Here is a 21,033-nt window from a genome sequence, read left to right on the forward strand (position 1 = left end):
TGAAGAGCGTAGGAGAGGAAATTTGGGGAAAAATAGAGGTAAGACATTTGTGGGACACAGACATGGTTTATTATTTATTGAGGAGGTTGTGGATTGTATTCTCAGCTGCGCTGGACTGAGGTATATGTCATGCTGGGTAAAGTCTCTTTACAATCTAAATGATATATAGCAAATGAATGTATAAATAATAATAATAACAATAAATTTTAAAAATGCAAAAACATTCCAATTTGGTAATTTTTGAAACTGTCTTTATTTAAAAAATACATCCAACATTAGTAGAAAGCTTGTGAAAGGGATTTATAGTATCTGGCAATTTCCAGCTAGTGGCAGGTTTCAGATCTGAAGTTCAGAGCAGTGTGTAACTAAACTACTAGAGACCCTTCTGTTCAAAATGTGGTTTGAGGACCAGCACCTTCAGCCCCAGGAGCTTATGGGAAAGGCAGCCGCTCAGACCTCACTCTACACCTGTTGAATCAGAATCCACATCCAATGGATGAAAGAGTGAAAAGCACCAATGTTGGTGACACTGATGAGCATGAGCCACAGGGCCCTTCTCCGTCGGCCTGCTCTTGCCCTGAGCCTAACGTCTGTCTGTGACTTAGACCAACCCACAGGCCAGTAAATAGAAGTGAGTCTTCCCAGTCCCTCCAGAAAACAGCAGCAGCAATAGCACAATAACTGAGAGAGAGAACTTGAAACAAATAATATAAATTAGGTATGGTAAGAGGACAATACCAGAACCAGCAGATGGCATAATGGTTATGTGGCTAGACTCCCACATGGCGGACCGTGACTTTAGACCCAGACTCAGTGGCTTGAAACTCATGCTGGGTGAATGTGCATGCAAGCCCAAAATCCTAAGAGGAGAATGGAAGAGGACAGATTGTATCATGGCCAGCCCCCTGGTGATGGGGCAGGGGGTGATTTCTCACTTTCTGTCTCTCTGTCTCTGGTGAGCACACAAAATCTCTCTCTCTCTCTCTCTCTCTTTCTCTCCCTCCCTCCTTCCCTCCCTCTCTCTCTCAAAAAAAAAACCCCCCCCTCCCCCCCCCCCCTCTCTCAAAAAAAAAAAAAAAAAAGGCAAAACATTTGAAACAAGTTGGTAGCTAAGCAAATGAAGACCTCCAAAGCCTCTGGCGGAGAGAATCTGTTAGTCCAGTCTAGAGTGGATCTGTAAGAAAATGGGGTGGGGAAGGAACTACATTTGGTGAAACTCAACATTTTAATAGTATTTACACATACAGATGTCCACTAAAATCAACTATTATAAATGAATATAATACAAGCCTGTACGCAAAACACTAGAATTATTGAGAAAATGAGATTTTTTTAAAGCCTCATGAACAGATATTTATCCAGAAATGTAATTTAAATTTTATTTTCTAAGTATGATTACTTGCTCTCAGTGTAGGATACAGATACAAACTCGATATAGGCAATGAGAACGTTTAGAGGTTTTGTGGTTGATCATTTGTTCCTGAGGAAGCACAGGAAAAGGTAATTTCGAGAAGTTTGAAAAATGATCTGGCCTGGGGCCAGCAGGTGGCTTGGTGGTTAATGGCGCTGGAGTCCCACATGGCCAACTACGGTTCGAGTTCAGGACCTGGAGACTTGTTTTCTCACTTTCTCTCTCTCCCTCTCCCTTGCTCTCCTTCTCTGGTCAAATTAAAATAAATAAATAAAGTTAAATAAAATAATTCGCTAAAAAAAATGATCTGGCCCTCTTTATGCTGCCGATCTTCCTCTTCGGTTAATGTGTACAAGCTATAAATCAGGGTAATGACATCACTGTGGATTTTATATCATGGTTGTATCTTTCAACAAGGAATTGGAGTATCAAACTTAATTCCCAATGTCTTACATCATCAGAGTAACTCTTCTATTTAAATATGAACTGAACGAATGTAGTCAGACCTCTCCCCCCAGTGCATGGTACCTGGAACTGAATATATTTTCGAAGATCAAACTTGGTGGAAAAAATCCTGAAGTATTCCAGAAGTTTGGAATTGTGTAGGAAGTTTGGAAAATCCTCAGGCATGGGGAAGTCACTGAAGCAGGACATCTCCTTGCTGGTGTTGGTGATGACAGACTGATAGATGCTGGCCCGGCCGTCTTCCACATTTTCCTGCAGGACCAAATAACATCATTAATGATGATCCTATTCTAAAAAGCCCTTGGTTTCCTGCTCTTCTTCCTCCACTGACCCCTGCACGACAGGATCCCCTCTCATGACTGTAGCATGAGATAGGGCGGTACTGAGGTGTGGGACATCCCAAACGCATAAACCTGACAGGAAGTGGCTGAGGGACGGTCTGAACCAGCAGGAACCAAGATGGCACCTGGAGCAACAGCTGTCTAATCTTCAGACTCGCTGTAGCCTCAGTGTATGGTATCAGCGTGCTAGACGACACTCCCACCTGCACCATGACAGTTAAATAACCAAAGTAGTCACCAGAAAACGGGAGGGAGGCCAGAAAGTGGACGGGACAGTTATTGCAGGAAAACCACTTTCCGGGAAGAGTCCTGAGTAAACTACCTCTTGCTCAACCTGGCATTAAACCAAGCCACAGAAGCCAGACACCCACCGCAGTTCGGGACTGCCCTCTTGTGGGGTAGCCCTCGTACATCCCTTTCAGGTAACAGTTCTCCTTTTATCTCAGAGGGAGGAAGGAAACTGTCGCTTCACCTCTTCTCACAGGGTGGCACAACCTATGGAATAGTCCATGCTGTACACTTACCTTAGTAAACTTGTTCTACTCTCTCTTAAAAGCTTACTCGTACATTCTTTCCTGTGTGAAGCCAAGGACCCTCACCCCCCGAGTAGAAACCTCGTGGTTGAGTCTCTCAAGCAATGGTCTTACATAATCAGCACAACAGCATCTTCCACAGAGTGGTTAAGGAAAGAAAGTGAATATTCACCGCTAACCCAGCCACCACAGCAAGTCAGTTGTGCATGTCCCTTTCTCAGCATTATTTGCAGAAAATCAGTACTTCCCTGCCAAATCTTCTGATCAGGGCTCCTTAGATTGTGGGCCACCCTGAAAAAGGCAGGCTTGGCCAGCAGAGGGATCTTGATCTTTGGCACTAGACACGAGTGTGAATCTTTCTCTTTCAGTGTGAGCCTGCTTCGTTGGTGCCCCTGAGCTGCAGTCCCCGCACCTGTAAAGCGGGGGTGCAGGAGGTGCTCGACAGCGACCTGTATCATCATGAAGCAGCTCTGAGCGTCTGCAGAGCTCGCAGTCACAGCTCACTGTCCACAGCAGTACAGGACTCCCACTGCAGCTGCTCTCACCCCAGAGGAACCGGCACAGGCTCACCCACTATCACACAGGAACTTTCCGACATTTCGTGTAGATCTTGTACCTGATTTCACAGTTTAAAAAAGGTAAACTTATGAGGTTTCATCTCTTTTATCAGAAAAGCTGTCTGTGTATATTGAAATTCACTGTGTCCTAATCTCAGGGATTGTCAGCACTAATGCGGGTCACCAAAGTTAAATTTTGTTTAGAGAGATTTTTGCTACTGGGTGCATGCACTCGCCAGAGACACAGAGAGAGACAGAAAGCGAAAAATCACCCCCAGGGGGAGGCCACACCATAATCCCTTCTCCATTCTCCTCTCAGGATTTTGGGCATATGTGCACATGCGCCCAGCGTGTTTTAAGCCTCCGGGTCTGGGACTCAAACCGCAGTTGACTGTGGGAGTCCAGCGATGTAACCCTTACACCATCTGCGGGTCCCTTGAAGTTAAATGTTTGCTCTCGGATCATGTCACGTAAGAGCACTCCTAGAATCCTTGTTAAAGGTCGGCTTGTTTGTGACAGTCCCTCCTCCTCTCCTTCCCTCAGTCACTCAGTATCCCTTTATTCCCCCTTGCCCACCACAGGATTTGTTCCATGAGCAATGTGTTTAACTACCTGGTCCAGAAATGAGACTAATATTGAAAACTCAGGTATACTTTCAATTGGTTTAATAAAAGCTAGTCAGATTAGGGTATACCAGTTTTCTAGGTGGTGAGAGTTCAGTGTGGTATTAGGTTAAATAGACTCTAAAGAGAATTTGCACTAGAATATGATGGGGTTCCTTTCTCACCACAAGGATGTAATGATTTGAACTCTGAATGACTGACTTGGTTACTTTTCTTCTCCTTTTTTTTAAGTTGTTTAATTATGAGAGAGACATGCTGCAATCTACCCCCAGCCTCAGCCAGTCTAGATCATATGCATGTGTGTGCAAGCCTGGCATGCACAGGGAGGCCTCAGGACGCACACCTGGGACCTGCCCGTGTGCGTCCAGTACCACAGAGTGTTGAGCACTGCTGTGCTACCCACTGGACCTTACTTTCAACCAACGCCTTTAAATTGCATAATATTAATGTCAAACTGATGTGTTAACTTTTGGGTTGCTGAGATAGTTCTGATGTATTTTTGCACAGAAAAATATATCCATGACTTTCCCGATGACCCAATATTTCTGGGTGGGAGTGTCTTGGCAATGTCCTTGGCAAGACTGAATAGCTGAGTTTTGATTAGTAGACAGCGGCTTTAAAAATCTTTGTTTTTATGTGTGCTTCTTCCTCCATTTAGTTGGCTAAAGTAGATGCCTATGTGTTCAGAAAAATCTGGGGAAAATTGGCTTCGTTTCTCAGGGTTATGATAAGAATATGATTAATATTGATTAAATAAACAAATATATAACAAATGCTTATTCTCCCCAGGCCCTAAGCTTAGAGTTAGGGATAAGATGCATATAGTATGAACACAGTGTTCATATTCATGGAACTCGTTTTATTGAATTAAAACACATTCAAGTTTTGGAGATTGGAACGTGGAGACAGTAAGAGGCTTTGCTGCCAGCCAAGACAGGAACAGGGAGATGCAGTTCTTAACACAGGTACATTTAACCTACACATTAGCTTAAAACACAGCTCAGGCTGCCTAAAAGTGATATTTAAGCACAAATACAGATAAATAGTCTGAATTTCCTGGTGGGTAGAATTTGCCACAATTTACTTGCCTACAAAAAATTATGTTTTATAGAGAATTTTGTTAATATAGAATTTTCAAATGTCAGAAAACTATGTGGTGAAGCCAAGTTACTGAAGATGGCACTGATTTTGAATTTATGATCTTTTGATCATGGGCCAGACTCAACTTTATTTTTGATTTTTATGAAAATAAAAGGATTGCTAAAACTAAGCTAAGTTTAAGAAAGATTGTAAAGGTTATATTAATCTACTAAGGTAGCAAACATATAAAGCAAAAATAGATTTAGCATTATAATTATTAACTACAAAAACTTATAAATTAGACTTTTTAAGAAACAAGAAACAATCTTTACCAATCAATCCTTTGTTGTCATAGCTGGTTACTATAAGGAGTTGAAAGTATTAACACTGTATTTCTTTAATAAGATTCTCTCATTCTATTTTCTCACCCTTCCAGAGAGGTCTTCCATCAGCTCCATGACTTGAAATGAATGTGATCGAAACCCTTTTACTTCCGTGCCCTACGATGTAGGTAATCTCACAGTTCCCCAATGCCAGGCAGTGGACCAGTTGTATTAGGAGAATTCCAGGCAGCTTTGAAAACATAAAGTCTGAGCTAAAGAGGGCCAGAGGACCGTGATCTGCAAGTGCTCCCAGCTGATGCCACGCTGCACTTGGGGAGCCCAGCCTCTAATACAGCATCACTGCGTTCTGCCATCTCCCAGTCAGGCCGATGCCTCTCAGGCCACTGCCTCGATTGCTGGTAGAGCGCCCCAGCTAAACAGCCTGACTCACGTATCGCCCACTTTCTCTACTGCCTCCTGTGTAAAAGGTACATCCGGTGGCTTGGGACGCAATTACTCCTGGTCGAACCCTGGCTAGTCTGTCTAACCTCACCCACCTGCATCTCTCATTCCAGTGGTTTCTATTCTCTAAGTGCACTGAGTTTTGTAAGATTCTATCTTTGCACATGCTGTATGCTCTGCTAGAACACTCTCCACATTCACATGCCTGATCCCTACTTGTTGTCAAAACAAATAAGAAGCATCGAATCTTCTAGGAAGCCCACTCTCGTCTCTGCTAAGTGAGGTTCTGAATTTCCAGGACATTTAAGAATATCAGCCCTTGTGAATTACACTCCAAAAGGGATTTTCTTTCATATTTCTGTCCCGGAACTATGAGCCTTTTGACAGCAAGGACTGTTCGTCTCTGTGATTATAGAGTTTAGTGCATGTCTAACGTGTTGTGGGCACTCTGTCAACATTTGTTGAAAAGAAAACGAGTAATGTTAACCAGGAACATTTTTTTCCCTATCAAATAGGGTTTAATGATACTAAAATGGGCATTCAGTAGCATTGTGTGAAAAAATAAATGGTTTTGCTGATAGTGTGCTATAAACTTGGCTCTGTTTTATGGCTGCAAACATTACGGTCTTGCTGCTAGTTTTTCAGGCATGGAATAAAACAATGATAAACATTATTGAGTGGATATGCAATTGTACTACCTTTCATGGCTCTGAGGCCATGGGACAACTGCATAAGTCCGTTTCTTCATTCTCCCTGTAAAGTGCAGATTCCAATATCAAACAATTGTCATGAAGGTTTAATGAGATTCGATAAGATACTTATACAATACCTAAATACATACTCCATAAATATTTGCCTTTTTTGCAGTCTGTATAGGCCACTGGTGGTAAACTTATTAAACTAGCTATAGCTCTGAATTGGTTACACTATGAAACTCTTACCCTATAGCCAAAATATTGATTTTTTTCAAGAAGCAATAACTTGGCTTTTTAAAAAGAGGTCTTTGCCATAGGGCACTTGCACTCATCAGAGAGAGAGAGACAGAGACAGTGGGAAAGTGAGAAATCACCCTCTGGGGGATGTTCATGCTGCAGTCCCTTTTCCTCCATTCTCCTCCTGGGATCTTGAGCCTACTCCGACACATACCCAGCATGATTTTCAAGTCACCGGGTCCGGGACTAAAACCGCAGTTGGCCATGTGGGAGCCCAGCAACACAGCCAGTATAACATGTGCTGGCCCCAAACTTGGCTCCAAATGTAATTAGCTCCTCTGTCGGGTCAGTTTTAAATGGAGTATGAGCGATGGGAAAAACTAGTTCTGATGTGTGGGTTTGTTCAGTGATTTTAAAAAGAAACATTGTTCTCTTCTATGCATTCAAATATTAATTCTTGTACAATAACTGAAAAATATAATGTAAGGGCAACCCATTTTCTAGGACCCCTTCCTTCTTTTTTAGGAGTTTTGTTTTTCCTTCCATCCCTTCAGTAAACTCCCTGCTTGCTTTACCTACTCCCTGTGTCCGTGTCTCTAACTTTTCCTGAGCATGGGACGAGAACCCATATCTCACTGCTAGAGCTGGACCCAATCACCCCTGCACCCCTGTGTTCCTGCGGTGCATTGGCCAAGAAATCCATCTCAACTCTGCATCCTCATGTCAGAAAGGCAAGCATTATGAACTCTGTCCTTTCTTTAATTTTCAGACAATTCGCTTGTCCTTGGGTGTACCTACCTCAACTATCCACTGAAACTGGGCATATGTCAACCAAGTAAGCCGCATGGGTGGTTGTGGGTCTAAAGACTCAGATGTGAGGCTTGCTGAGAAGCCTTCGGTCAATCCCTCATTACTGTTTATAGTGGCGAGAATGTTGGCTGTCTGGTCACTTGGTTTCATTTCTAGGGTCCTGACTGTTGTGTGAAGTGAAAGCTCTTGAAACATTTTCCTCTCTGATGCATTCTGAAGGTTCCTGGAGTGGAAGCCACCTCCTGACTGCCTGACAAAGTGTCAGAAGGGACCCCACTCTGTCCTTCAGGTTTTTCTTATATCTGTGGGCAGGGGAGTGTTGCTGCTTAGAGCCCTTCAGTCTTCAGAACTGATGACCCGAGAACAGAGCATTTCCAGTAACTTGCCTAGATGTGTTGAAGTGGGTCAAACCACTGTGTCTACTCTGCAGGCCTCTACAGGGTTCCCGGACAAGGGACTCCACGTGTTGCGTGAGAGAAACTAGATGCCTCAGAGCAACTGAAAGCGTTTGTCCCGGGCCCCTCTCTGGGGCGCTGGAAGGCTCTGAGACTTACAGTTCTCTCCAGCTGCCCACATTCGATGTCAGAAGGAGTTCCCCTGCTCTCCCACCCTCAAACCCAGAGTCGTCTTCTCCACACTGGTCTAATCAAACAAGCAGGAGCCCCTCTTTCTCTATGGGCTCTGAAAGCTCTGCTGAAAGCCCTCCTTATCCCCTGATACTGACCACCCAGTATTCAGAAAGAGCGAAGCACGCCGCAGGTAAAATGATCAGGACCCCACCTTCAGCGTGCATACGGTGTAAGTTAGATTGCGTTGTGGAGAAGCTCACGAAATACTGCCCTTGCCAGGCTGGTTCTCCTCTTCAATCGCCTTGATGGAAACAGGAAGTTCGTTGCGTATTGGCCCCGTGGGGACACCTGCTTAACCGCCCTTTTCCTTGGCTCCCACACCGCAGTGTTCTCTGTCCTCTTCATTCTCACTGGATTGGCCATATTCCAAGAATGTTCTAAGTTAACAAGTCTCTCTCGTTTGCACCTCCAATCAGTATAGGTAGAATGTACAGGAATTGAGGGAAAAGTGATTACAGGGTTCGTGGTAAATTCAGCCACAGGAATGTAAGACATCTGATTCTGAGTTTGATGGCGGTACGGTCACCACCAACAGCTCTTGGCCAACGTGAAACTTAACCTGACGTCCTAGAGACCTCCCTGTTCCCTCTTCGGCTCTGACCTCTCTTAGGAAAATGACAGCCCATTTTTGCCAAATATTTACAATTTCATTTATAGAAGTTTTATAGCTGGGTAGGGGCATCCACAGATCATAATTTAGTACATTCAAAATGGCAAATACAAGTTAAAAACTCCTCCATTTAAAAGAACTTAAGGATTTTCCTTTCCATTCTTCCCTCTCTTAGATATCCACAATCAGTGGGTGGAACCTGACCCTCAAGTCTTGGCCACGAACCTCCTTAGTTATGTTCATCAGGCCACCTCCCCTCTGGGTGCATTGAGCTGAGCTCTCCGGGCTCACGCTGGTTGCTTTGAACAACCGCCATTTGAATTCTGTTCTGTAAACTGCACCTTGAGACAGGTCTCCATAATGTTCACTCCCAATTTCAGCTTGCAGCTCAGGGAATATTTATAGGGAGGACCTAACTGGGGGAGAATAACCTCCTTCTTCTCCTTTGGAGCATTTTTCTTCTTCGCCTTACTAGAGTTAAAAAGTTTCCTTCCCTTAGAATGGATGAGGCAAGGGACAGGAGCATTTGCCCCAAACCACCTAGCACAATGGGTAGACACCCCTGGAAGAGGGACACATTTGAATTACACTACAGGAGAACCCCAGTGGCCTTTGGCACCCCCAGGGAGCTAACTCTGCTGGGTTTATTGCAGGGCTCCTCTATTGTTTTACCTACACTGGGACAAATTGCAGTGCCTGGGTTTGCCACAGCTGCTCTGCTTTGCTCTCCTTCCTAGTTTCCCTCTGGGTTGTCAGTGCGGGGTACTAGGGTCAGCATGGGAGCGTGTACAGAACTGGTGGCTGATTCGGGCTATGGATGTCACCCATGCACTCGGGACAAGAGCAGTGGAAAGGACCGACTGTTCCACTTGCCAGTTTAGAGAACGGAGATGAAAGAGGATGCTCCTTCCTCTCCCTCTCCTCCCAGTGTCGATAACGGGACAGCAGGGAAAGGTCTCTCCTTACCCTCCTCCTAGGCTCAGAGAAGGAGGATGAAGGTGGATGCTCCTTCCTCTCGCTCTCCTCCCAGTGTCGATAACAGGAAAGCAGGGAAAGGTCTCTCCTATTCCCCTTCTCCCAGTTTATAAAGCCCCTCAACCATGTGAAGTCTTGATCCTTAGAAGCTAAGGTAGAAGAGTTTAATATATTTTTGTACTAAGGCTTGGCCATAATACAAGTCAGAAGATGGGAATGCAGAAAAGAAAGGGAAAGAAAAAGAAGTATCAACTATAAAACTATTCTACAATTGCAATTATTTTGCAAATGAAAAGGCAAATAATACGTTGAGATCCCTTATTTTCAAGCCTCCTGGACCCTCCATGACAAATTCAGTTCTATGTACTAAATGTCACATGGATCCTTCCTCTCTACTTTCCTTATTCACAGAAAGATCCCCTGCTCAGCCTGTGCCTCCACTTTGACCTGCACCCTCCCCTTGTCCACCCACACCTCCACTTAGCCTGTGCTGCCACTTCCCCCTCCACACCTCTGTACTCAGAGCTGCTCCTGATACAGCTCCGTCCAGTCTCCAGTCCAACCAGGAAGGCACCCCGCACCCTCTATCCAAGGCTCTACAGACTTTTCTCAGCCTGGACCTTACCTAAGCAGTCCCCAGATCTCTATTTCAAAAAAGTCTCTGTCCACTGACATCGCGATGACTCTGAAGGGTTTGTTTGTAAATTCTTTTCCCATGTCGGGGAACAACATAGTCTTCTCGGTCTTCATAAAGATGCACATAGACAAGTTAATTTCTCCTTACTGTTTGTCCTACAGACCCTGCCTGACCATACTGAGGCTTCTCCCTCTCCGGACAAATTTGTACTAGGAGCAAAGTGCTGGGTGCACTTTTTCAGTGGCTTGATCAACTATAGACAGGCAGTTAGGACATGACTTGGGATCCTTTTCCTGCTGCTTATGTTACGCTGCCCAGCCCCTTAAGACTAGACTTAGAGCCTTCCTAGACTTCTCCCTGCTGTTGACATAAGCCGACTCTCCCACTTAGCTGGCTCCCTTCCTGTCCAGTATTTCACATTTTAGTGAGGCGCGACTTGGGTCTACAGAGTTTATCTATTCCATCTTAAGACACATCACTTGTTTATGCCTAAACACACCTTAAGGATGTCTCTTACAGTTGTTTTTTTGTTTTTGTTTTTAACTGATTCAGGGGGAGGCTCCAACTCACCCAGAGCTCTCAGTCTAGTGTGCGTGATTTGTATAATGTAGCTGGCTGGCTTTAGGTTTGGTGCCAACAGGTACTAAGAGAACCCTTTTTCATCCCTAAGGTGCTTGGGTAAGCATTTAACTTTCATTTTCTGCTGCTGGTTAAGTCAAGTATTTAAGTTTTTCACTATCTTTGACAAGGTTTACCAAAATCAAATTCTAAATTAAATGCTTTGAAACATCCAAAAGAGAGACCTGAAACCATCAGGCTTATTTTCATATGTGAAATTATAATGGGAAGCATTTTCAAATTGAGTAATTTTAATTTTCTTCGCATTATATTTGAGTTATCTGTAAAGACATGTGATATGTATATATGTCCATATATACATATATACACAGACGTATATATGTGTATAACACAATGTGTGTGTGTGTGTGTATGTACTGTGTTTCAAAATAATTTGAGATTCCCAGTAATCTATTTATCAGTGATGTGGTAGGTTTGTTAAACTGATGTGTCACAGATACAGCCAAATTTCTTTGTCAGTTGTAAATTATTATCAGATCTTTAACTATGGTTAGTTGAAGTCTTATTGTTCATTGATAATTGCTTTGTTTGAAACCTTTCTGAAAGTTTTTTTTTTGGGGGGTGGGGGAGAGGCTTTCGCTATAGGGCGTGTGCGCTCTCCAGACAGACAGAGAGAGACATAGAGACAGAAAGCGAGAAATCACCCCCCAGACGGGATGGTCACGCCGCAATCCCTTCTCCTCCATTCTCCTCTCGGGATCTTGGGCACGCACGCACATGCGCCCGGCGTGAGTTTTAAGCCACCGGGTCCGGGACGCGAACCACGGTCAACTACGTGGGAGTCCAGCGACATAGCCATTACGCTAACTGCTGGTTCCCAGCCTTTCTGAAAGTTTTTTGCAAATGGCTATAATCCTAACGTGTTATGTCTTTAAGGAAGTTCACGAAGAGGATGGAAAAGAGGATGTAATCTTATAAGCAAAGGTTTCTGATAATCCAATCATCTAACTGGGTAAAAATGTCCATTTTCTATGGAGAAACTGATTGGCTTTCTGAACTGCTAAGCCAACTATTAAACAGAACCAGAATTAACCAAAAGCAATGAAACACTTCCTAGCATCGCATGCTAAGTCAAGCAATACCAACACCATTCAATCATGTCGCACTCCCTGGCCTATTAAGGTCGAGGGTAATTTGTTAAGATCTGTAATTTGAATGAATACCATGAGATTGATTTAAGTCAAAGTACCTGTGCTATTTAGTAAGCAATGCTATGCACCTGAATTAAAGGGGTAACATTGGTAATCCGATGTCCAGCATGAAGTCATGGAGAGCCCGGCTGCCTGGTTCCTCCTGAGTCCTTCCTAGAGCGCTCATTATTAAGTTAACATGTTTTGACTGTGCCTATTGTGGGCCTTCCAGATTTGATAGGAATGCATGTACAATATTGGGTTGGTCTAATCAGATTGCTCAGTTCTGTATTGGGAAATCTGTTAAATAGGCTTTTGTTGTTGATGTTTCTACATGTTCATAAGCTACCTATGGTATGGATCCAATTTGTCAAAAGCTGCTTACAAAAGGGAAGTGTTTCTGTTCTACCTTTGTAAATTACCTGCTTAGAAATGTCACAAGCTTATTGCAACTGTGTTGTGGCTGTTTTGCTACTTTTCCAGGTTCCTTTGTCTGCAACATCCCTGACCCAGACTATACAACCCTTATAATAAATGCCAGCCAGGGCCCAGACTTTGGAGTGGGCGCCTCTGAGACCACCAGCGAATAATAAGCCTGAGTTCTACTCTCTGAGTGGTCCTGGGTTTCTTTGGATCTATTTTCTCCAACATTGATTTTTGTAAAAAATTAAGGTTACTAAAAATGGAAAATGTTGGTCAATATAGATATATGTAATTCTCTAGGTATATATTTACAGGCTTAATGGCTCCTCCCAGAGATATCAGATTCCCCAGGGTGGGGAAGAAGAGCATGGGTAGTGGGTAAAAACCTCTTTGCAAAGTCACTCCCATTGGAAATTCTCTTAGAAAACTCCCATTACGACCCATCTACCCTCCAGGCTAAAGTGCTCCAGTTTCCCCCTTGGCACCCTTGCTTAGGAAGCTGCAAAAGATCAATTCAGGCTGACCAGCCTTTCCACATCAGACAGCCCCGTAATAAAGACTCTGGAACTGACTTTGAATGGGCCTCTGTCTCCGGGAAGAAAGCTAGGGGACCTCTTGTCCAGGAACCTGGCAGGGCAGGAGTCTTAAGGCACAGGGTGGGACGAGTTCAGGCCGAAGCTCCTGGCTGCCTCTGCCTCCCCTCCTTCCAGCACTCCTATTTTCTTTTCAGTTAAATTTCTTTCCCTTTGGACTCTCTCCTTGGCTACATTCTCAGAGGCTGCCCTCCCCTCCTTCCAGCACTCCTATTCTCTCTTCAGTTAAATTTCTTTCCCTTTAGACTCTCTCCTTGGCTACATTCTCAGAGGCTGGGGAAAGATGTAGGCCTTACTCTAATTAAGTTAGATGATCAGGAGTTTGAGCCTTAAAAATGAACGTTTAAATTACAGTCTCATTCTCCAGCTAGAGCTTTTGCATAATCAATAAGGCAGACACTTTAATTCACCCTCTGGCAGTACTCAGCTGCTCCTTACAGGATCTATTAGAGCTCAGGTTCCCTTCTCACAGATCATAACAGATCTAGGAAGATTATCAGATAAAATGATCAGATAACTCAGGAAAGTGTTATAACAAATTGGCAGTTCACTTAACCTTTGATTTAATTTTCACGTAAAGAACACCCAAGAGGGAACCAGCAGTTAGCGTAATGGCTATGTCGCTGGACTCCCATGTAGTCGACCGCGGTTCGCGTTCCGGACCCAGTGGCTTAAAACTCACGCCGGGCGCGTATGCGTGCGTGCCCAAGATCCCAGGAGGAGAATGGAGGAGAAGGGATTGTGGCGTGACCATCCCCCCTGGGGGGTGATTTCTCGCTTTCTGTCTCTCTCTCTCTCTGTCTGGTGAGTGCACGCGCCCTAGAGCAAAAACCTCTCCAAAAAAAAAAAAAAAAAAAGAACACCCAAGAGTCACTCATGATAAATCTGAAGACTTGGAACTTCCCCTGAGGGCAGGATCTGGAAAAAGCCCAGATCAGAACCTCTGCCTCAATAGAGACTCTTTCCAATAAGGAAGCCTGGGCACTGGACGATGCTCGTGACCGGCATCCTCATGTCCCCGACTGGGGCCTTGTCCCTAATGTGGAGCTGGTCACTAGAGACAGGAAAGCCGTGAGCACCGGGGGGAGCTCAGGACTTCGGAGTCCATGCTGGTCTCTGAAATTGAGGACGGATGGGGCCCGAGATCCTAACGGCTCCCCTCGGACGTCTGGTAATCTCAGTGGACGTGCCTCAGGTACCCTTAAACTGGCAAATAAGAATTAAAGTTTTTCAAATAACTTCTGTCTAAATCAGAGGTTAAGTTTGTTTCTACAAGTACACGCATAAGAAGAAACAAGGGAAAATAATGGTAAACAGGAAAAAGTGACATAAAAAGGTAAAAAGAGTTTTGGTATAGAAGGAATTTTGTATAGTGAAGCTTTCTGTCTTCATGAAACATGGCTAAGGTAAAGGGGGAAAAGGACAAAAACTAAAGTTGAAAGCAGGTCGCGGAAGTGTTGGGATATAGTGGAAGAGTCTAAGCGTAACAGACTGATAAAACTAAGGTTTTGTGGATGAATGTTCTAAAGTTCATCGTACTGATATGACGCCATCAGCCACATTTTAATCTGTAAGTGTTGATGCGATAGAAACAGCTAAACTTCTTTGTCTATTTCATCATTATTGTAATGAACTGCTCTTTTTGTTTAGAATCCATCAAGCTACAAATTTGTAAGTGGTTGGGACGACTCCAGTGAACACCCATCATGACCTCCAGCACCGGCCTCTAGAAGGACCTCTGGTAGAGGAGCCTTAACTGCTGCCACCTCACACACACACACACACACACACAGATACACACACACACACACACATACACACACACACACACACACACACACACACACACACACACATCACCCGATTTTAGCCAGAAGAAGTCAGAACGGTCTTCAACCGCTGTGCCTCTAACAGCAGTTAGGGATTCCTCTGCAGAGGAGGGAATGAGGTAAGAGACAGGGACCTTGAAAATATAGTCAGGGTATAGGCCCTAAGTGGGATCACAAAATGTCTAAGTTTTAAGATGGAGACACAGCAGCTCTGCTGCCTGCTCAGAGAGGCCTCTTGCAGCAGTGGCTCAGTGACTGACCTGGGCAGCAGGACCTCCACCTAAACAAAGACTTTTCCCAGGCCCCACCACCTTCCAGGGAGAGGATAAGATAGTGTTTTTTATGCCCAAAGCCTCTAGACAAAAAACCTACCTTCACACCCACTCCAAAATTAGAAGAGTAACTGTCCCCATCCAGCATGTGTCCACCCCTACCCCACAAGGGGAACACATCCACAAGCCTCACCTAGGACCAGTCTGGACAAGCCCTTCCTGACCAAAATGAAAACCCTCGCCTCAGTTCCTCGGCAGCCCACTTCTGGGTCCCCTCCCTTCTTCGGAGCTGTTTCTCCTTCCCTCTCCTTCAGTAAGGAAGGTTATTGAAGGAGAAAAATCAAAGAAAGTATGAAAGATCTTTAGAAAGTACATAGAAAATGCATATTATAAAAGAATTATGCATAGATTTCAAATAATTTTGCAGCAAAGTAAACTCAAACTTTACTTTTTCCACAAACTTTCTGAAGTCGCTGTCTATATCTTCGACTGTTGTATTGGCAAAGAGACCAAGTGACCATGCTATTTTATTTTTGATTGTCTAGAGAGTCACAAATATCTAACAGGTCAAATTTGGTTCCATTAGAGGTCAGCAGGTGGCATGGTGACTAAGGCACTGGACTCCCACATGGCCGACCATGGTTTGAAACCCAGACCCTGCAGTTTGAAAATCACGCCAGGCACTTGTGCATGAGTGCTCAAAATCCATGGAGGAGAACAGAGGAAAGGAGATTGCAGTAGGTGATTCCTCACTTTTCCTCTCTCTGTCTCTCTCTGGTGAGAGCACTTGCCCTATAGCAAAAGTCTACAAATAAATAAATACAAATAATCTGGATCCATTAAATAGACAACAGGACACAAAAGTCTGTTATACCGAATTATGTGTGATAGGGTCTGGATAAATTTACCTAAGAGAACCTCTGAAAGCTAAACACGGGAATGGGCGCTTTGTTCTAAACGGGCCCCCTATGTTGTTCTCTGAGTGAAAGGGGCCGGGCATGTAGTTAATAAGCACATGCCCACCGAATAGAAGAGAGGTGGCGAGGAACAGAAAACAGACGAAGAGCATGTGTAGGACAGGGTGGAGCTGGCCCCACACAGGAAGTCCCTTCTAGTGACATCCCAGGTACCTGCTTTGCGTTTTATCTTCCATGATCAACTTTTTTTTTTTTGATAGCAAGATTTTTGCTATAGCGTGAGTGCTCTTGCTAGAGAGATACAGTGAGACAGAGAGACAGAAAGCAAGAAATCACCCTCCAGGGGAGATAGCCATGCCGCAATCCCTTCTCCTCCATTCTCCCATTCTCCTCTCAGGATCTTGGGCACGCACGCACACACGCCCAGTGTGAGTTGAAGCCAGTGGGTCTGAGACTTGAACGGCGGTCGAGTATATGGGAGTCCAGCAACATAGCCATTACACCAAATGCTGGCCCCAAGAGAGAAAGTGATATTGCAGATCGAAAACAGAGGAAGGACACCAAGATAGAGAAAACCCTAGAGACTAATACATGAAGGTTAAATAAAACGACTGGACATACACAAGTAGAGTTGGGAAAGAGAAGACCCAAATTAAACACGTGTGAGAAACCAAAGGCAAAAAGGCAACGTGTATTGGTAACTTCCCCTAAATACAGGGTGTCAGGAACAAAAAGGCAGGGCAGTTGGTGGCTGAAGACCGTGTTTCCTCTCTCAGCACCTCAGCCAGGGCTCAATCACCCCACCAACCTCCAGCTTTGTTCTCTCCCCACCACCTGTGTTCGCCTGGAATTATTTGTCCCAAACCTCAATTTCCTGTTTATATGTAAATAAAGACAATAAAAGACCTACTTCCTAGGAGAGTTGTAAAGAAATATGAGATGATGCACGTCCAGTGCGTCCCATGGCTGGGAAGATGCTGAAAATGTGTAATTACTCATTGTGCCCATGTTACATAGAGGCCGCTAGGGGGCGCAGGAGAACTTTTGGAAGAATTCCGCACTGTCCGGGGAGGAGTCATGGGGCAAGACTTCTGATATTTATCTATTATAATTTATCACCCCTAAATGTGTTAAACACTGTTAGAAGAATTATATGAAAATGTAGAAATTAAAGAATAGCCCTCGTTGTTAATTGATTCTGATGATGGAGCTGTGAAGAGATAGTTTCCCTGAGGCCACTGGGTAGCCTCTTCTCCATCCCTCCTCTCTCAACCCAGCTCTTGGACCCAAGACCTCTCAAGGCCCTCTCAGGGCCCAGTGGCAACCTGAGAAATTTTGCTGATTGTTTCACTCTGCAGAGAGATCCTTTGTTTTCTTTGGGTGGAGAAAATGGTTTACACTCCTTTATTGGATACCTTTTAAAAAGAGGGTTGAAATGTGAAACTGTTACAGATTCCAGAGAGTTGTGGACTTAACCCTTTAATATCCAATAAGGCTTAATTAATTCTAATTTTAATCTAACTTTTCTAACTCACAGGAAGGTATCTCTAAGTCTGTAATTTGAGACACTGGGAGTGCATAGCAGGAGAAAGATTTGGGGGTAGGAGTAGCTTCCTAGAGTTCATTGAATCATAATGTTGATGGACCCTCAAAATAGTTGTCATCTCTTCTAACAAATTATTATTATTATTATTATTATTTTGGAGAGATTTTCACTGTAGGGCGCGTGCGCTCGCCAGACAGACAGAGAGAGACATAGAGACAGAAAGCGAGAAATCACCCCCCAGGGGCGATGGTCACGCCGCAATCCCTTCTCCTCCATTCTCCTCTTGGGATCTTGGGCACGCACGCACACGCGCCCGGCGTGAGTTTTAAGCCACCGGGTCCAGGACATGAACCGCGGTCGACTACGTGGGAGTCCAGCGACATAGCCATTACGCTAACTGCTGGTTCCCTCTTCTAACAAATTATTGATAATCAAACAAGGGATATTGGCTTTTAGATAGTACATCCCTAAATAGGTACTAAAACAAAACAGTAACAAATTTATTACTTATGACCCCATCTGCTGGTCCCCAAAATTTCTACACTTTTGTCTACCAGGAGTTAAAATTCCAACTGCCATCTGCTTATGAATCCAGAGTGGCAGGAAGAAAGAAATCTTTGGCTGAGACAGACTAATCACCAAATTCTCTCACTCTCTCAGGAAAAGTTGTGATTCTAGTGATCAGTTAATAAGAAATGAATATAATTCAAGCTATTTTTCCAGTTTTCCTCTTTACATTGCTAGCAGTCTCTCATAAAGATTACCTTCTCAGACCAGCAGATGGTGTAATGGTTAAGTCTCTGGACTCCCATGTAATTGACCACAGTTCGAGTCCTGGACTTGGCCGCTTAAAACTCTCACCAGGTGTGTGTGCATGTGTGCCCAAAATCCCAAGAGGAGAATAGAGAAGAAAGGATTGTGGCATGTCCATCCCCCCCGAAGGGTAGGGGTGATTTCCTTTTTTTGTCTCCCTGTGTCTCTGGTGACTGCATGCACCCCATAGCATAAATCTCTAAAAAAACAACTACAAAAAAGATTCCTTCTCCATCATCAGCTCTGAGTGTGTTTGGATAGCTGAATGAATAGATTTTCTTTCTTTCTTTCTTTCTTTCTTTCTTTCTTTCTTTCTTTCTTTCTTTCTTTCTTTTTTTTTTTTTTTGGAGGTTTTGTTTTTTTGGAGAGGTCTTTGCCATAAGGCGCACGCACTTCCAGAAAGAGAGAGACAGAGAGACAGAAAGCAAAAAATCACCCTCTCCCCAGGGGGCCTGGCCACACTACAATCCCTTCTCCTCCATTCTCCTCTCGGGATCTTGGGCACGCACACACATGTGCCCAGTGTGAGTTTAAGCCACCAGGTTCAGGACTTGAACTGCAGTCAACTACATGGGAGTCCAGTGACATAGCCATTACACCAACTCCTGGTCCCGAAAGGAACAGATTTTTATTTGGTATGTGTGCAATGTTTGCCAAACTTGTTTTATCATAGGATTCATTTGAGATTCTTATTTTAAAAAAATTTTAGAAAATTTTGTTCTATAGTTTGTGCTGGTGCCCAGGAATCAGTATTTTTAAGAAACCTTCTAAATGTTTCTTATGGCCATAAACATTTTAGAACTTTAATGTTAAAAAAAAAAAATCCTTTGGCGTGAGATCCAGTCGAACTGGCAAAGTGACAGCCCTCTGGATGGTCTCTGCTTCTCAGGCTTTCTTTCAAACCTTTTGTTCCCATCTAGAATGTTCTCATACATCACTTAGACATGCTTGACCTGTAACCTTTGAGTTCTGAACCGAAACTTTTGCTTCACCTTGGTGAGTAAACAAGTTATCAGTGGGCTCAGCAGCTGAGGAGCATGTGGGCTTGGCCTGGATCCCCCCAGCTGTGTGGGTACAACCAGTTTTCTTTACTGCCCTCGTTTTCTGTCTGTTCCTCTGTGAGATGTGTAGCTGTTCTTACTCGCCACTTTACAGAACTCTGACTCAGAACAGCTCTGAATCTTCTAGGGGAATTATCTTCTTTAATCTTCAAAACAGCACTATGGGATACTTACAGTTTTGTTATTATCTCCATATGTAACTGAGTAAATTGAGACATGGAGATGTAGATAGTTTGCCCAAGATCTCAACTATAAGGTAACATGCTAGTAAAAGGGGATGTAGATAGTTTGCCCACGATCTCAACTATAAGGTAACATGCTAGTAAAATTCATTATAAATCTTTACATGGGACTGTATTTTTCTTATTTGTGTACCAATTCTACAGCATAGCTAGCATAACCCATATTTGGGTTTGAGTAACAAAATTAATAAATAGAATATAGTTAATGGAGAGTTTCACAGCCGTTGTCCTAGATTGTTCTATAAAGCTCAGAAAACACATAGGGTCTATTTATCAGAGAAGAATTAAGTCAGTAGTACCAGGGCACACTGTCTGAAGTAGCACTTGGCCAACGATTGTTTCAGGAGAATCCCTGTGACTTCCGTTCTGTAGCATGCTCTCTAATATTGTATATTCTCTATTTAGTATATTAGAAAACATAAAATGGGAGCTGGAACACAATTGCTGGATCCAGAAGGAGAGGTTCTCCGTGTGCCTGGCTCCGGTAGTATTGACCTGGGGAAAGAAACCAGCTTATCGCTTCAGTTCCTGCACATGAAATAAAAAGGAAATCTAATCGAAGTTCCTTGAGAAACTCCTCAGTAAGACCCACTTATAGCTATGATTCACCCTTAAACAGCAGCATGGCCTGTTCCAGAAACAAGAAAATGGCACTCACTTTGAATCTCCACAGCCCTCCAATATCTTCAGTTCTCTCGAAGCAGATGGGTTCCAACCCTTCATCCACACAGCACTTCAGAGAGATCAGGCCACTGACTCCAGCCCCAATCACTGCCACCTTCTTTGTCATTGTCTCCTAGATCAGTCAGCACTGCTTCACTGGGACAAAAGGGAGGAATCTGGTTACTGGCACTGCAGCTGTGGTAATTTAATAAGCATTCTAATTTGAATAATGCCTCTCTAGTCAAATTCCAATCTCTCCTTCCCCTTGAGAGAACTGAGTTGTCTTATGGACTCTGTTGCAACCTTGTTTACAAGGTCTTGGTTGAATACCGAATAGCATCCCATTTAACAAAGCCTGTCCATGACAATACTAAGGATGTGAGCTGGCTCTTCCACTCGTCTAGAGTTCAGAGCCTCGATTTCAGCTTCTTTCCCAGCTAGCCTCCTTACCTTTGCCTTTGCGGAGTAGTTTTCTCTGTGGGTTGTGTGCTGGGAGGCAGACTGTTTTTAACAGTTG

At 43.9% G+C, this 21,033-nt stretch overlaps 1 protein-coding gene across 2 annotated transcripts in view; it reads right to left on the reverse strand.

Moving 5' to 3' along the window:
- FMO2 (flavin containing dimethylaniline monoxygenase 2) overlaps positions 1–21,033 on the reverse strand; it is a 36,688-nt gene extending 15,655 nt beyond the window's left edge. Inside the window, exons 1-3 of one of the 2 annotated variants that reach the window (XM_006147795.1) lie at positions 20,967–21,033; positions 20,512–20,672; positions 1,940–2,128 (exon numbers count right to left, since the gene is read on the reverse strand). In XM_006147795.1, the coding sequence (XP_006147857.1) occupies positions 1,940–2,128; positions 20,512–20,643 (321 nt within the window). In that variant the 5' untranslated portion in view covers positions 20,644–20,672; positions 20,967–21,033. Of the gene's footprint in view, positions 1–1,939; positions 2,129–2,342; positions 2,440–20,511; positions 20,673–20,966 lie in introns of those variants that run through there. The other variant, XM_027771544.1, reaches the window with a different exon arrangement.

Source organism: Tupaia chinensis, unplaced genomic scaffold, assembly GCF_000334495.1.
Source record: "Tupaia chinensis unplaced genomic scaffold, TupChi_1.0 Scaffold000223_1, whole genome shotgun sequence".
NCBI lineage: Eukaryota > Metazoa > Chordata > Mammalia > Scandentia > Tupaiidae > Tupaia > Tupaia belangeri.